The sequence below is a fragment of the Thamnophis sirtalis genome, unplaced genomic scaffold, assembly GCF_051295495.1.
Source record: "Thamnophis sirtalis isolate CommonGarterSnake01/CBP01778 unplaced genomic scaffold, rThaSir2_p1.2 scaffold_2, whole genome shotgun sequence".
Lineage (NCBI taxonomy): Eukaryota > Metazoa > Chordata > Lepidosauria > Squamata > Natricidae > Thamnophis > Thamnophis sirtalis.
Genome location: NW_028261382.1, coordinates 127,007,092 through 127,025,500, shown reverse-complemented (window position 1 = coordinate 127,025,500; position 18,409 = coordinate 127,007,092). Strand labels below are relative to the sequence as shown.

The 18,409-nt window shown below is 38.2% G+C and overlaps 1 protein-coding gene across 6 annotated transcripts in view; it reads right to left on the bottom strand.

The window, feature by feature from the left end:
• The window catches only part of RUNX1T1 (RUNX1 partner transcriptional co-repressor 1), a 158,118-nt gene that overhangs the window by 41,540 nt on the left and 98,169 nt on the right, over positions 1-18,409 (bottom strand). For all 6 annotated transcript variants that reach the window (XM_087706864.1, XM_087706866.1, XM_087706865.1 and 3 more), the window contains 3 exons: positions 16,346-16,587; positions 14,255-14,344; positions 6,425-6,606 (listed from right to left, as the gene is read on the bottom strand). In XM_087706864.1, the coding sequence (XP_087562990.1) occupies positions 6,425-6,606; positions 14,255-14,344; positions 16,346-16,587 (514 nt within the window). The remainder of the gene's footprint in view (positions 1-6,424; positions 6,607-14,254; positions 14,345-16,345; positions 16,588-18,409) is intronic.

The following is an 18,409-nucleotide window of genomic DNA, read 5'->3' as shown; positions in this document are numbered from 1 at the left end:
ATTATAGATGAGAACAGTTCTCAATAACGTTACCTTGATTGAACCTTGCAGATTCTTGGGCACATACTAGGTTATTCATTTTATTTATTCAAATTTTGTGCTACCTGTTTCTCCTACAAGGTGAATCTTGGTGGCTTACAAGTTGAAGATCAAAAATGCGACATGCACAATTTTCATTACAAAGAACAATTTTTTTAAAAAAAATGCAAGGGGAAAAAAGGTTAGCAGCTACTGGTTGGGCTTTGAGATGGGGTGAAAAAAAACAGATAGGAGGAGAAATAATAATCTTCACAAGTCAAGTGCAACTATTGTTCGCTATGGAAGATGACTAGAATACAAGTGTCACTCACAAGATTGGAGGTTATATAAAAGAGAACAATGAACTGTGGTCCACAATACCAAACTAACTGCTCCTCTGTATTAATTTCCAACTATGTAATTAAGTCTGGTGATAGTCACTATAACTATATTGGAAAAAGTAATGCAATATAATCTATATCCAAAAACTCAAAACCAAAATAATTGCTCCTAATGAGATCTAAAGAGATCAGGATCACCTTCAGAACAAAAGTATATGGCATTTAGTAAAAGATGCTGTATATAAATGAGTACAGAATTTTTAAAATGCATAAATATGAGCTCTTCTTTTTAGAAAACGTACAGATTTCCTGTACAGACTGAAAAGAAATTGTATATATACATGTACAGATTTATATGCACACATACATATATCTACCAGTATATTCATCTCTCACTTTGTTTCTAATATACCAAGCAAAATTATTAAAAATGTGTTGTCTCCTCAGGTGTCATTCTCTTCTCTCATTCAGTGACTGATGGCTTCCAGTGTTATTACAGAAACAGATTGATCTTTTTAATGAGCTCATTTAATAGACTCCAAAATCTCACCGTGGCTGCTCATCCATGTCAGACCATATGTACCAAGAAAACATTCACTGAGAGCTCTGCTGTCAGCCTGTTTCATAAAACTTTGCATACAGCAGAACTGGGCATATAGATAAAAAGCAAGAGATAGAAAATGAATATACAGACAAAATGAGAAAAAAAGAAAGACAGGAAGGAAGGAAGGAAGGAAAGAAAGAAAGAAGGAAGGAAGAAAGAGAAAGAAAGAAAGAAAGAAAGAAAGAAAGAAAGAAAGAAGTTGTATATATTTGCAGTATTGCAAGCTAGTTCTGCTGGCTGCCAGGAGTTCGATTCTGACCAGCTCAAGGCTGACTCTTCCTTCCATCCTTCCGAGGTCAGTAAAAGGAGGACCCAGATTGTTGGGGGCAATACGCTGACTCTGTGAACTCCTTAGAGAAGACTGCAAAACATTGTGAAATGGTATATGAATCCAAGGGCTATTGCTATTGTTCAAGTAATTTAGTTAGGAGGGGGCATAGATCAAAATTCCAACAAGAAATGCAGCATTTCTTTTATATTTTAACCGAAAAGATAGCATGTAATGTAGCAAATGTAAATGGAGAATGTAAATGGAGATAATTATTAAATATGGGTCTACTTTAATACTTTGTGTTTATAATGTATTAAACTGCCAAAAAATAAAACAAAGCCAAACTAAATCCAGCCTCAGCCGAAAGACAAAAAATTGAATAAAATTCCTGTCTTAAAATGCTGTAACATTGTTTCCAGAAGAATAGGAGCATTTCTGAAAGCAAATAGCTGGTGAAAACTTTTTTCAAGATGCCAAATTTGCTTCTATTCATGAAGAAAATCACAGTAGAACCATCTGCAAAAACATTCATATAGGCCAGTGATGGCTAACCTTTTTCCCCTCGCCTGCTGAAATCACGTGTGCGCACGATAGCGCATATGTGCCCACACCCATAATGCAATGTTCCCCCCCCACTCCCATGCATGCACATGACCACCCGTGCTTCCCACATGCATGTGTATAACTGCCCCCCGCTGCATGCCCTGTTTTGGGCCTAGCAGGCCTCCCTGAAACCTCCTGGGACCAAAAATGGGGTGCAGGAGAGGGGCACCACACCACCCGCACTCCCCCATGCATGCACATGTGAACCCCTCCCCCTTTGCATGTGACCCCCCCCATCACCTACACATGTGGGTGTGTCTCCCACATATGTGGCAGAGACTGCCCTCCAAAGTAGCCTGGACCTAGAACTGATAGTTCATAAAACAATATTTCAGCAATTTCAAAAATACCGATACAATATGGACATTTTTATCTTCAGTATCCATTCTATTTATTTTTATTTTTCTCTATTTGACCATACAGCCAATATAGAAAAGACATGATAGTCTCTGACTTGTGGCTGCAATTGAGACCAAAATCTCAAGCATTGAGTAAAGTGGGCATGAAGTGAGATGCTAGCAAACTTTGTGTACCGGACTGATTGTATGATTATGGACTATGTTATTTGGATTATCCCTTAACTGAAAGACATTGATGACTGATTGTCTTATCCGTGTATGACTTGGACTGTTTGATGGATTCTGATACCTCTATTTCCACGAAAGTAAAAGCCTACTTAAACTGCAGTGTCTCTGTATGCTGGTTTGTGTGTTCTCCAACAACACTCTCACAACGCTTCTCTTCCCAACGGGGAGCTTACCTAACACCATGTGACTGTTTTGTTCAAGAACCACAATCCTGGCATTCCTGGTTGTGGTTGCTAAGTGATTGCCTGGCTCATTAAGTGGATACAACAACCAAAAAAGTTGTCTGCCAACTTCATTTCCACTCCATGGGTAGAAAAGAACTGCTTTGGCAAGTTGCAGGAATGGAGCTCAGCTCTTCAGGAGCTAAGCTCTGTTTCTCCACCTACCCAAACAAAATCATCTTCTCTCCAGGCACAGAAGAAAACTGTTCTGTGTTCTGGATCTGAGCTCCCTTTCTTAACTTCATTGGGGAATTCATCTCTCTTAAGTAGCCACCTCTTTCAGCCACCCACAGAGACAAGAGGCAGGCAGCAACAGATTGCAATCTTTCCTGCCAGCTTTCCCATCGACTTTCTAGAGAAGCTAGCAGAGAAGGTGGTAAATGGTGAGCACATGATTGTGGATGCCTGGCAACCAATCATAATCATCCAGAATGTAATCATGTGACTATGGAAGGGGTTTGTGATGAAACATTTTGCAGTATTATGGGCATAAGTGCTTTACAGGCCATAAAACATAAGGTTACAGTAGTTTTGTATTTGTTAAAATGAATCTGTGGGATCATATAGTAATGCTTTTCTGCAGAACAGAAAATGAACAAGTGCAAGGAATGAAATCAAAATTTGTCTTGGTTGCCAATGAACTGAAAATAAAATTGAAAAAAAGTTAAATATGTGATACCATGGGGTTAGATTAATATTGTCAGAGAGAAGTAGGTAATCACTTGGGCACCATAATTATGGCTGCTTTTATACAAAAACTTATGAGGATGGTCTGATGTAGTTCATTGGTCTGGATCCCCAAACTTCAGCATAGCCTTGAATATTTGTACCTCTGTAAAGTTGTCTTCTGTTATATGCCTGAAGTATAAATATTGTTGCTGCTTTGGTTATGATACAATCTCTGATTCTAGTTGAAAATGTTGCCTGCTTCTTTCACTAAGTATGTTAATCTCAGTGTGCACTAATATCTCATTAGCATTTCATCCCAATTATATAAAAGATTGTTAAAATTGTTATTTAACTGGATCACCTATAACTATTACGTTGCTTAAATAAAATCAGTTTTCCTTCTAGATAATTCAATGAACTTTGCCAACCAATTCTTACATATCTTGGCTTCATGTTATACACAAAAGTAGTCAAACTAAAGAAGCTCTATCATCAAATAGTGTTTTAAAATAATCTTGCACAGAAAGCTACAATCAACAAAATTAAACAAGAAATTACTAACAAACTACTTGACCTAAGAACCAGAAAAATTTGAATCAATAGAGAAACCAGTAGGGTTTATAACTGCACTTGGATTAAGTCTGAGAGTGAAATGAACAATTAAAAGATACAGCTTTTAAAACATTCTTATGGCATGATCTGATCAAGGGGTTTCAAATTCAGACTGTAAGGAGTGCAGCTATTGTAAGGAGTTTGAAAGGTTTTTCATACATCTCATGGATCAAAAGTGATGAATACTATGCCATTAAACATATATTTATAAACAGCAATGACATCTGCAGGACTGCTTTAAACTATGCTGACCCATCAGGTGATCCTTGTGGCAAAATTGCTAGTGGTTCCCCATGTTTACAAGATGAGAGAAGTGAGACCAGACAAAAATATTTTTGTAATTATTTTACCTATTTTATGGAACAGTCTTCACTAGAAATTGTATCTTGATCTCCCATGATTGTGACATTCAGAGAACAACTGAATTCTTTCATGGGGCTTTGAGTACTGAGTATATTTAAACTTTTAGATTGTGCAGTATAGTTATATTGCATTATTATTACTACTGATTGTCTTAGTATACTCTATATTTTATATGGGTTTTGTTCAGGTTACCATGGTATTTTATTACAGTTAGTCTTCAGTTTAATAATGAGTTATGTTCCCAAGGTCCATCCTTCAATTGAATTGTAGGTAAACTGGAACAGTATTATTGTATGAGCAGTATTGTATAATGAATTTGAACCATTGTATATTTAACTTGAATCATTGTGTATTTAAAACAAACTTTGCTACAATAGGCTTCTTTCAAAACTACGAATCTTCCTTAAACTGGAGTGTTGTTAACCCAGGGACTTGCTGAATTTTGCATGATATGCGCTATGTAAGATACTGGAGGTCTAGAAGGATTTAGAACAGTGGTTCCCAACCTTTTTTGGGCCATGCTGCACCTAAGCATCTTTCAAATCCTGATGCCCTCCCTGTGACATATAATTCTTACTTTACTTAAAAAGAGAACTCTACTCATGTGGCGGAAGCCTCAAAGGCCATTAACTTGGTTTAAAGAAGGTTCAAATTGCCATCAAAAAGTGTGCCATTGCCCCCAAAGCACAACCTGGGATGGAGTGGAGAACTAATCAGAATTTCTAAAGGGGACCCCTGGGCAGTCCAGCCAGCCATATCTTACTGTGCCCGGGAGACATGCTGTGGTGACCCAAAACCAACCATATTTGCTTGCTGCTCTTCTTCTTGGAATACTATCTATGAGCCACCCAGCAGGTGGTCATTCGATATATTTTATGCAAAGCTGCAACTTCGAGATCCTTATTACATTTAGCTTATTACATGTGCAAGATCTGGAACTTCAATATATTCAGCACATTTATCCAAATATATCCAATATGACAATCATGTGCAGGCCAATATGGAATGTATAGGAATCTTAGTAGTTAATAACTACATTACTGTGAGATATTTTGACAAAATGCAATTCTGTATACTTTCCCCCACATTCCGGGTAGTTCAAGTTGCATATATTCTAATGGACTAAATGGAAACAATGGAAGTAAAGAAGTGGATCTTTTTTAGAGTATAAGCATTCTTCAATGTGAAAATTTTGTTCACTGCAAATTAAATCACACCCCGTATGTTTACATAATTTGCAAATAATATATAAACTACAGTTGAATTCAATAATAATTCTACATTTCACTGTTAGATTAGTTGCAATGTATAAACCATGAGTAACAACAACAACTGTGCCATTACTATAAATTGCTTCATAATCTATAAGGTTGCCCCTGCACATATGTGCTAGTCATTCCCGACTCTAGGGGATGGTGCTCATCTCCATTTCAAAGCGAAAGAGCCAGCACTGTCCAAAGACGTCTCCGTGGTCATGTGGCTGGCATGACTAAACAGCAACGGCCCACGAAACAATGTTACCTTCCCACCAAAGGTGGTCCCTATTTTTCTACTTGCATTTTTATGTGCTTTCAAACTGTTAGGTTGGTAGAAGCTGGGACAAGTAACGGGAGCTCCCTCTGTTACACAGTCTTAGCCACTGAGCCATCGTGTCCCATTACATAATCTATAAAAAGTGCTAAATCAAAATCCACTTCCCTTTGTGCAACACATTTTTCTATTTATGTGTGGCTAATAAAATGGTGTAAGAGATCCTCATTTTCCCTTTACAGTTCCTCTTTAAATATTTTGAAACAGTCGTCAAAGTGATTCAATATATTGAAATCCCTTCTACCCAATAAAGGTAGGATAGATAGTTTCACTTTTTAAAGGCCTTCATTTTCTGACTGTAGCTTTTCTTTTACTGAATGCCAGTGTTCTGCTAGGCCAAAGCTAAAGTAATACATTCCATCCCTATCCATCCATCAGTCTACTTTGCTAATGCTCATCCGTCGTCCCCCCCCTTACACACAGAAAGAAGTTCCATGCTTTTTGCTGGATGATGGAGATCTGTAGTATTTGTGCAGGGAGAAGAAGGCATACTGTTGAGACAAAATAAACATTGCAAAGGCAGTTCACCTGGATGAAATGCTCACCTGTCTGGAGTTCGCCTCTTCCCGTTTTCGTTCACATCGAGAAGCAGCTCTGAGGAGTCAACAGGTGAGGTGGTGCTGGCATCCAGAAGCAGCTGCTCATGCTGAGCGAGGTACTGGGCGGGATTTTGCTTGGCCAGCCTTGCACAATGTAGGAGCTCCCGCTGTAGCAGGGGCAAATTGGCCTGAGAGAACAGAAAAGGAACGATATGAGAACGCCTCGAGCAATTTCAAGCAAACTTGGTACACAGATGACTTACTCTCTGGAGAAAAATACTGTGGGGATAAGACACCCCTAACACCCCTCGGGATGTGTATTTTGTTAAGATGCAGCCTCTTGTGCCTTTAAATGTCTTCTACTGTACTGCCTAAAATGGCTTCTACTATACAGTGTAGTGGAGTTGCCATGGTATCGGCTTCACAATATTCCACAAGGGGGCTCCCTCCGATAAGGGGGAAAATCCAACATTAGAAATTACGTTTGGTTCAGACATTTCCCCCCTATAAATAAATACTCTGGCAGTGCCGGGTTATCGACTAGTATATACATAAAAATGGAATGTACTTCAGTTTTTCTCAATTATGAAAAAGTGGGACATTATTTCCCACATGACTTCTCTACGTAGACTAGAAATTCTGCAATGTCTAATCTTAACACCTCAGGAGAAAACTGGGTCTGTGAAGGCTGAAATCATCACCTTTTGTCCCAGTGTTAAATATTGATAATGTTTAAAAAAAATGCATCAAAACTGAAACATAGTGAGTGTCAACAAATCATGATTTGGTAACTTTACCAATAATACCAAGCTTTGAATGGGGCTTTTCTAGAAAGGAGAGTGGAAAGCAAAACTCTCCTGGCTAAGAAAAACTATCATATGCTTTGCAATACTGAACAACAAACATCTCTCTCCTCTGTGACCATCTGGCCCTTCTCCAGCTGCTATGTAGAGCCTCAGGCACAAATAGGGAAAAGCACTGCGGTGCGCTTGGGGGATGTGAAGGTCTCTTTGACAGAACAGGATGATAGGAGAGAAAAGAAAGATATGTGGAGAGGAGAGAGGGGGGGAGGGAGGGAGAGAAATGAGGAGAAAGGGAAGGGGAGAGAGAGGGAGGGAGGGGTAGAGAGAGGGAGGGGAAAGAGGGAGGGGGTGAGGGAGAGAGGAAGAGGGAGTTTTTAAAGGCAAATAAAACTTTCCCTATGATCTTAAAAGATTCTCAGAGCTTCTGTAATTTTCTTTCTGCTATGTAAATTGATTAGTATACAAACCAAATCAAGAATTGTCTCGTGAAACTTGGAATTTGCAGGAAAATTTAAACAACTGCTTGAACAGGGGATCAGACTAGAAGACCTCCAAGGTCCCTGTTAATGTTCACGTTTTGTGCTGAATGTGATATGATGAGAATTGCAATAGATACCATGTGATAAATTGCAGCAAGTATGTTTTTTGCAGTTTGTTGACAAGGTGATTGTTTGCCGCAGAATCTATCCTACGTTGTATTCTCCTATGCTAACTAATTCTAGAGATCTACTTTTATAAGTGACTTTTTTTAATAAAAAAACAGCACATTTTTTTCTGAGACAAAGAAGCTGTGCATGTGTACATATGTGTATAAACGTGAACAAGAACACTTCTGGGTGGCTTTTTCATCATGTGCATTCCTTATCTGTGTCCATATTAGAAGCTTCCACATTTATCTTCTCACAGGCATTAAAAGTTCCATTCCTTCTACCAGATACACAAAACAGGATTATAAATTAATATTAAGTTCATGAAGTTTTCTGAAGTTTTCATTTTGAAATAGCATAAGTAGAACTCACATTAGTAAGTGGTTCCCAAACTTGGCAACTTTAAGACTTGTGGACTTCAACTCCCAGAATTCTCCAGCCAGCCCAAACTTGGCAACTTTAAGACTTGTGGACTTCAACTCCCAGAATTCTCCAGCCAGCCCAAACTTGGCAACTCCAGCCAGCTCTGCTGGCTGGAGAATTCTGGGAGTTGAAGTCCACAAGTCTTAAAGTTGCCAAGTTTGGGAACCACTGCATTAGTATATGGACATATATCTAAAAGGCCACTCATATCTATTTGCTAGTCTCTTCCCATCTTGTACCAAAGTTTTCTTCTTAGCGTTATGTAGGGAGTGTTTTCAGCTTTGCATACAGATGCATCTATGCAGTCTTTAAATATCCAAATGGTATTTAGGAAAATGATATCATGTGCTAGACATCTTGCATGCAGATGTTTTTGGCCAGGCTTTTTTGGCTCATCCCCAGAAAAGGGATTAATATGTGTTTGAAAAAGAAATCCTGGTCACAAAATATAAACAAGCTTTGCAATGGAATGATGAGATCCATAAGCTTCTAATATTTTATTAAAATTGAATTAAATCAAGCACATTCACAAAGAATTGCTGAAAACTTGTTTTAAATTAATATTTATTAATAAGAAAAAAGAACCTATAATTAGAGAAATTTGTAGTGAAAATACCTATTGGGACTGGGGAATATATTAAATTATGCTATAATTGATAGATTAAATATGCATAGCTACATAAGCAAATAGGTAATGAGAGACATATACATGACCATTAACAAATGTATACATACAAATGACATAATACATGCACTCTTTCCCTTAGTACTCTGTTTAATTTACTGACTCCATAAACATCTTCTGCCAATTTTTTTTTAAAATATGGTAATGCAAAGCAATTTTGCTTGCTCTAATTCTGGTGCCAGATTAGGTAATTAGAACGGTGTCTAATATCCTTCCAGTAAATGTTTCTCCATAAATGCAAAATGGAACTGAGGGTCTGTGAGTTACATTAGCTTAATGAAAACAAGACTTTAATGCATATTGTTACAGCAGCATTTCAATGCACTTATTAAGGCCCGTGTTCCCACAACCATATGGTTTTTGTCATTAATGTCTCCTTTGAGGAAATGCACTAAAATTAGAAGAAGAAAAGAGAAGTTGCATCTTTGATTCTAGTGATCCCAAATAAATGATATGACAACCATATGGTGTGAAGCAATGATGGAAAGGTCTAGAAGTATTATTGCAGCCCCCCCTCCCTTATTCTCTTTTGTTTTCCTTTTTTTTAAAGTTGTTTACTTCACCATGATAATATTTAGGTATGATGAGTTGCAACACTGAAATACTTCTCTCTCTTAAAGACATGCAGAAAAATAAAATCTCATTTGGTGTAAGAATTGTAACTGAATCTTTCTTCCTACCCACTTGCCTTATTAAACAACTGAATAAAAACATTGTACAGCAAGTAGATAATGACAATGAAAAACAAGTATTTGTCCTGTGGATATTTGAAATGATAGAAGTTGCTTTTGAATTGAAATTAAAGTTTCTGTTTTATGGGTATTTTTTTTATTTGTAGAAGATTTGTTGTGATTAAATAATTCTGGATTCATCCCAGCTTCATATGTATCACAATATTACAGTAAAATATTAAATTCTATAAGTAATGCATTGTAATTTATTTTATATTCTGCCACCTCATATGTCTATGGAGATTCTCAGTAATCCAGGTTATGTTTGCCCCAAAGCTGCTTTTTCAAGAGGCAACTGAACTTTCTTGTTTTTCTTTGAAGATTTTGCTTCTTATCCAAGAAACTCAGAGCTGAAGAAGCTTCTTGGATGAGCAGTGAAAACTCTTTAAAGAAAAACAAGAAAGTCCAGTTGCCTTTTGAAAAAGCTTTTTTGGGACTGCCATCTCATAATTTATATATAATAAATTGGGACTGGGAAGAGCAATATTGTTGATTTTGTTTTAGCTAGGAGCTACAAAGTCTATGGATGATTACTTATTTTATTTAAAAGGTTTAAATGGATGCCCCATAGTCGAGCCATAAAACATAGAACATTGAGAACACAGAGAGTGAGTTTGGTCTAGTGGTTAAGGAACTAGTCTAGAAAGCCGGAAATTGTGAGTTCAAGTCCTGTTTAATCCATGAAAGCTAGCTGGGCGACCTTGGGCCAGTCTCTCTCAGCCCAATCTACCAAAGGGTTTTTCTTGTGATGAAAATAGGAGGAAGAAGGAGTACCGTATTTTCACCCATATAACCCGCCCACGCAAATAACCCGCCCACGCATATAACCCGCGGGTTTTCCGGATCGTGTAAAATATCTTCCGTATACCCCGCCCACGCATATAACCCGCCCACGCATATAACCCGCGACGAGTAAGAGAGAAGGGAAACAGCTGAGATGGGGGAGGAAGAAACGGAGAAACAAGCCTGCGCAAGCTGGGGAAGAGGAAAGGAACGGAGGAGAAGGAAACAGCTGAGATCGGGGTGGGGGAAGAAACGGAGAAACAAGCCTGCGCAAGCTGGGGAAGAGGAAAGGAACGGAGGAGAAGGAAACAGCTGAGATCGGGGTGGGGGAAGAAACGGAGAAACAAGCCTGCGCAAGCTGGGGAAGAGGAAAGGAACGGAGGAGAAGGAAACAGCTGAGATCGGGGTGGGGGAAGAAACGGAGAAACAAGCCTGCGCAAGCTGGGGAAGAGGAAAGGAACGGAGGAGAAGGAAACAGCTGAGATCGGGGTGGGGGAAGAAACGGAGAAACAAGCCTGCGCAAGCTGGGGAAGAGGAAAGGAACGGAGGAGAAGGAAACAGCTGAGATCGGGGTGGGGGAAGAAACGGAGAAACAAGCCTGCGCAAGCTGGGGAAGAGGAAAGGAACGGAGGAGAAGGAAACAGCTGAGATCGGGGTGGGGGAAGAAACGGAGAAACAAGCCTGCGCAAGCCTCCGATCGTGTAAAATATCTTCCGTATACCCCGCCCACGCATATAACCCGCAGGGGGGCGCTGTGCATGTAAAAACCGCATATAACCCGCGGGTTATATGGGTGAAAATACGGTAATGTGTGTGTTTACTATCTTGAGGTCAGGGGTGGGTTCCTGCCAGTTCTAACCTCTTCTATAGAAGAGGTTCCACAAATCTACCATGCCGTTTAGAACCGGTTCCAGCTCCCTCCCCCCGCCCATCCGCACCATGCTTGCCCTGTCCCCGCTCACTGATTGGCTGGCTCACCAATCTCCCCGCCTGCCTCTAAGAGTCCTATCTAAACCTTAATGTCTTAAAACTGTCAAGTTTGAACATCCCTGGAGTTTTTTTCTAAAGGGCTAGGGGTGCAAAAGTCTTGTAACTTTACAGCTTTAAGACTTGCACACCTCAATGCTAAAGTTCTTGAGCTAACATGACTGGAGGAGGAATTCTGGGAGTTGAAATCCAGAAGTCTTAAAGCTGTCAAGTTTGAACACCCCTGGGTTTTTTTTTCTAAAGGGTTAGGGGTGCAAGGGTCTTGTAACTTGACAGCTTTAAGACTTGCGTGCTTCAAATGCCAGAGTTTCTGAGCCAACATTTTGGTTGCTAAGCAAGAGGGTTGTTAAGTGAGTTTCACCACATTTTACAAGTTGGCCATGCCCACCCAGTCACATGACTTCCAAGCCACCCCCACCCAGTCACATGGCCGGCAAGCCACTCCTACAAAGCAGGCCACGCCTACAGAAGAGGTTCTAAATTTTTTTAAACCCAGCACTCCTTGAGGTATTTATAAAAAACAGTAAAGGTGAGAAATTGATAGTGACTGTTGAAAAACAAGCCAACAATAAAGTAAAAACAATAGCTTAAATATCTATATACCCAATTTAAATATATATAACACAATGTTACTGAGCAAAGTTCCCAATACACTATTGGAAAAAAGCAAAAATCTAATAACAACAGCAGCTTTATACACTAGACTCAATTACCATCCAGACCAAATGCCTGAGGGAAAATCTGGGAATTCGAAACTTCAAGATATTTCTGTAGCAAACAGGCTTTATTTCTTAACCTCTTTTTCATTTTAAGGATTTGGGAATATTTACTTTTTAAAAAGAGGTCTTCAAATTTTCTGCTCCAACCCCCACCCCTGAAAAAAAATCCAATAAATCAGCATTGCTTATTTCATGTAACTGAGGGAAACCATATGACCAGTGGTCTGCATGTTTTTTCTTTTGTTGTATTTATTTTTATTAAAAAACCTTGGTTAGAGCCTGTGCTTTCCATTTTTTGGGGCACCATATGAAGCTAACTGAATTTTGATATGAGATAGTGAACCTTTTTGCAAATGGCATGTTCAGTAATATGACATATGAGGAAAGTCTGAAATTGTTTCCTGTAGATATTTATTGAAGAGCCCTTCCTCACAGAAATCTTGACCAAGTTTGCTTGAAGGAAGTAGAAAGTAATGAGGCTTTCACTCTGCTGAATGATTTTGTTTCAGATCACTAGTTCCTTGCTGTAGGAAGCTGGTGATTCTGACAGGATATCTAAGGGGGAAGGGAAAGCTCAAGACATCTGGTTTCCTAATGCAAGAGGTTGAAAAAGGATTTTCTGTTGGCCAGCTGACACAATACATGCAATATATTATGAGCCAAATCACCAGGTCTAATCTAACTGTCTGGATTAAAGATATTGCTGAGAAAAAGCTTCACTCCTTTTGTCTGATGTGATGCTGTAGACATGTACAGTATATGTATTTGTAAGGTGCAGTAAGGTTCTGTTTTCATTATTTCGATGAAAGCACTGTATCTTGCAGATGATTCTGATTGGACTTTGTAATGTTTGCATTTGTGTTTATTAGTTTGTCAAAATGTACAAGATAATAGGTATATTAAATATAAACATGGATATGAACGAAAGAAATGAATATAAATACATGGGGAGAGTGGGACAGGGATGGTAGGCACGCTGGTGCGCTTATGCACCCCCCCACCCCTTTATGGACCTCTTAGGAATGGGGTGAGGTCCACGGTAGACAGTTTAAGGTTGGAGCTGTGAGGGTTAGAGGGTTCAACTGTATAGGTTTCAGAGAAGAGTCTTTTCAAAGTATATACAGGTAATCCTCGACTTATGACCACAACTGAGCCCCACATTTCTGTTGCTAAGCGAGACATTTGTTAAGTGAGTTTTATGACCTTTCTTCCCACAGTGTTTAAGTAAATCAGTTGTGAAGTTAGTAACAGGGTTGTTAAGTGAATCTGGTTTCCCCATTGACTTTGCTTGTCAGAAAGTTACAAAAGGTGATCACATGACCCTGGGACACTGCAGGTGTCCTAAATATGAATGGTCAGTTGTCAAGTTTCTGAATTTTGATCACGTGACCATGGGGATGCTGCAATGGTGGTAAGTGTGATAAGTCACTTTTTTCAGTACTATTGTAACTCTAAACTGTAATTAAATGAACTGTTGTAAGTTGAGGACTACCTGTGTATGGGCATCCAGGCAATTATGTTATCATTATATCATGTCTGAAATGAACTGAATAAACACTCTCTGTTTCTCTCTCTCTCTGTCATGTTATCCATATTATTAAATATGACTATCAGAAATTTAGCTTGAACCTTGTTACTAAAACAGCAGTAACATTATTAGGTGATTTCACTTTTTACTGCTACTGATAATAAACCAAGCTGTGCAAGAGTTGGCTCAATGGGGCTATACCTGGTGAAGGAGCCACTGTCAATCAACCATACATGGGAGAAAATGGATTGAATAGATTATGAGGTAGCACAACTGAAAAATGATTTTACAACTGTGCTTTATAACACTGAAAGTAGATGTTACAGAGCTGACAAATTCTGTCTAGTTAGCTATGCATATATAGGAAATAATTATTCTCAAAGAGTTTATCCCACTTACGCTAAGAATGCAGCCCTTAAAAATGAGAATCATTTTCCCCACTCTCTTAAAAAGCAGAACTATAATACACATCTGTGACCGAGCAATGATATGGTTTAAAATAGTTTCCAGATCAATGATCTGTGCAATACCTTCAAAAATGGGATGACAAAAGGTCGCAGTGGGAAGTTAGTGGCTTCTTGCAGTTTGGAATGAAATTCTTCAATTGTCAAAGTAGAGTTCTGTTGAATGAAAAAAAAAATCTGACTCTGTAAAATGGATAATAGAAATGTTTTGGCAATATACATTAGTCTTGCAGTATTTTACACAGAGAAATGTTCTTAACTGCTTTGTATTAATAATGTTGTATCATTCACTTTAACTAAGAAAAAACATTACATTAATACAGTATTAAAAATACCACCACTATTTTATTGCTGTATTTCTGCAATTCAAATTACCCTCAAGATGATATTTGTTATGGGGGAAAAGGGTCTGGTTTCATTTAAATTCATGTCTTTATGCAGTCATGTTTGCATCTCATGTATGAGAAACAGAACAGGGATAATATATTTGGGGAAAGTACCAAACTAGCAGAAACATTTAACAGTCAATTGTCTCTGCATGACAGTTACTACTCAGTCTACTGCTATTGGTACAAAGCTTCAAGATAGTAAATAATGGCCCAGCCATAACTCAGTATCTATTGACTTTTTAATACTGTTTTACATAAAGACTTTTGGAAATTCAGTTCATATAGTGCAGTGTGTGTGTGTGTGTGTGTTAATCAGTTGTGAACTCAGAATGAGATGGAGCTGCCATGTTGAAGGCTATTTTCAGTACAGGTGGTCCTCAACTTCTCAACCTACATCCACAATTGAGCATAAAATTTCTGTTGCTAAGTGAAACAGTTGTTAAATGCATTTTGCTCCATTTTATGACCATAGTTGCCACATTTGTTAAGTGAATCACTGCAGTTGTGAAGTTAGTAACACGGTTGTTAAGTCAATCTGGCTTCCCCATTGATTTTGCTTGTCATAAGATCACAAAAGGCAATCACATGACTCCAAGACACTGCATCCATTATATATATGAGCCAGTTGCCAAGCATCTGATTACATTACCATGGAGGTACTGTAATGGTCATATGTATGAAACATGGTCATCAGTCAGTTTTTTCTGTAACTTTAAACAGTCAATAAATGAACTGTTGTAAGTCGAGGACTACCTGTATTGCCACTGAGTACTGAATAAGTCTCCATTGTTTATACATCATCCAAGTTAAGAAATATGTGAAGGTTCTGCTGAAACCTATATTTAATTTGAGTAGCTGAGACGTAAAGGTACTAATAAACCCACATCCTTCATTTAAATAGAGCATAAGATCAATATCTACTATTGTTGGAATGCAAAACATAGGATGCATGCGGAATCAGACCATAACATCCATTATTTTCTCTTCATGGTGGCACAACCATACTATTATGGAAACAAAAACACATATATGATTGGAAATCTAACAGAAATGGTTACAAATCCTATAAGAATTCTATATCAGCGACTGATATAGCTCTGGCAATAACACTTAGACTTGTATATTGATTCATAGTATTTTACAGCACTCTCTAAGCTGTTTACAGAATCAGCATATTGTCCCCAACAATCTGGGTCCTCATTTTACTGACCTCAGAAGGATGGAAGGTTGAGTCAACCTTGAGCCATCTGGATCAAACTCCTTGCAGTGGGCAGAGTCAGAGTCGACTTGCAATACTGCATTCTAACCACTGCACCACCACAGCTCCCAACATCCAAGAAGACACCTGATCTCCTTTTAATGGCCATCATCTTGTGCTAACAAACACATAAATTAAATCTGTAGTGTGTGATAAAGTACTTTACTTCTCTGCCCTAAAATCCCAATCATACTATGTGCAGGATAGTCCTTAGTTCAAAAAATCATGAAACAGGAAGGATTTTTTTTTTGTATTATGGAAATCCAGGGTTCAAATAGGGTTCAAAGATTGGGCAAATCATTATGATTAAGACTTACTTGCCTCAACAGGATAGCTCAGGCTAAAAACACTTCTTTGAGCCCCTTGGAAGAATGCTGGGATATAAATGAAATAAATAAAATATAAGTACCACTTATCTTCTTGTCAGGTATATAAATAAAAGGGAGGAGTCAAGGAAAGTCTGAAAAGAAAGATAAAAAAACCAGTTATTCAATAATTTAATTCACTTACCACAAGTCCTAGCACAAGGGTACGCACTCTCTCCCCAATCTCTGGTGAAATGTCATTGCCAAACTGCTGTAAGGTTGTAAGAAATCTCTTCAGTTTGCTAAGCTGCCGAGCTCCACAAGCTGGTGGTAACTGCTGATTAGCCAAAGATGATGAGGAGGAGGAGGATGGGCCATTGCTAAAGCCATTTGGTGGGGAAGGAGCCCCATTCAAAGCTGTTGGTGAATGGCTCGTGCCATTAGTTACTAAAAAAGGAAAGAAGAGAAAGACACATTGTCAGAACTTTTTCACCATCATATTTCCCCAAGTTATAATATTTCTAAAGGCAGTAAAGATAAAGGTTCCCCTCACACATATGTGCTAGTCATTCCTGACTCTAGGAAGTGGTGCTCATCTCCATTCCAAAGCTGAAGAGCCAGCGCTGTCCGAAGACATCTCCATGATGTGGCTGGCATGACTAAATGCCGAAGGTGCAAGGAACGCTTTTACCTTCCCACCAAGGTGGTCCCTATTTTTCTTCTTGCATTTTTATGTGCTTTCAAACTGCTAGGTTGGCAGAAGCTGGGACAAGTAACAGTAGCTCACTCTGTTATGTGGCACTAGGGATTTGAACTGTTGAACTGCTGGCTTTTCTGATTGACAAGCTCGGCGTCTTAGCCACTGCACCCCTTCTGAAGGCAGTATTTTGTACAAATGGGCAATGGTGAAATGCAATCGTTTAAAGCAATTGAACAACCATTTATTGTGGTATAGGGTTTCCTGCCCGAGCAAAAGGTTGGACTAGAAGACCCACAAGGTCCCTTCCAACTCTATTATCCTATTAGTTCACTAACTTGTTATTTTCCTAAATAGTAAGGATATTGTAGATAAATTGCAGTAAATGTGTTAGATTTCAAAAAAGAACTGATTCTCAGAAACAGGCCTGTGGATTCTTTGAGTGATTACTTACAAGTTTCCTATCCTACTTGACTTTAATTTAATATTGGGGTACCAGAAGATTAGTTGCAAAACCACATCAATCATAGCAGACATTTCGCAAACAATCAACAACCCAGCTATTTTTTGAGGGTTCCTCCAACATGCTTTCAAAATCCAAATGAGTCTCTTAGCTCTTTCTCAGCCCTAACATGAATTTATCTTAAAAGAAAACAACATATTGTAAAACTATATTTTTCTGTATATTTTAAATAGGATGCAAAAATACAGTTTCCTATTTATCTTTCAGGAGGAAAACTTTGTATGCATATAGTTTTGCAATTATAATTGTTGGATTCAATAGAAGCACATGATACATTTTAATGGAATGAAAACCTGATTACCAAACTAAGCATTCTGTTGAAATGTACACATATACCGTAAGTATTCATTAGATTGAAAATTGACCTTTCTTCCAGAAGATTAACATGGCATACCTAGGAAACTCTTACCATTATTTTTTCAAAACAACATCCTTATGGAATTTATCCAAAAAGACTTTTAGAACCAATAATTACTGTTTGCATAATGTTGGAAATCTTGTGGGTTTAAAATAAGGAACCCAGCACATTCTTTAAAACTGTGACTCAAAACTTGTATGTTTTTAATTTTCACTCTTGGCTTACATGAGAAAGAGTAAGAAAAAGGCTTCTTTTTAAAAAATGCATTTGCTGTCTGATCACAAGTTCCTTAAATTCCCAATTGTGTTGATTGTATGGCTCTATGCATAAAAACCCATAAAAACCTGGTTCCTGCAAATGTTACATTATGTAAAGCGTGCAGGTTTTCAAAACGGCGTTTCCTTCTTTAGCATGAATTAACTGGGCAATTTTCAGGATGTGATTCTTTTTTTTTATAAGGACCTCTTTAATGTATAATGAAACATTCCAGACTGAGAGGGTTTTGAGGGTCTCAAACCCAGGTGAATAAAGTTCTAAGGATGCTGATCTCATAACAGCATAGAGCAATAATATCATGAAGCAAAATTCTGTGATTATAAATTCATTACATTACCTGAAAAAAAAAAGGAGCTGTCACCAGCCCAAACTTGCCATAATCACACTGGACTTTCGAAAAGTTATAAAAAGGTGA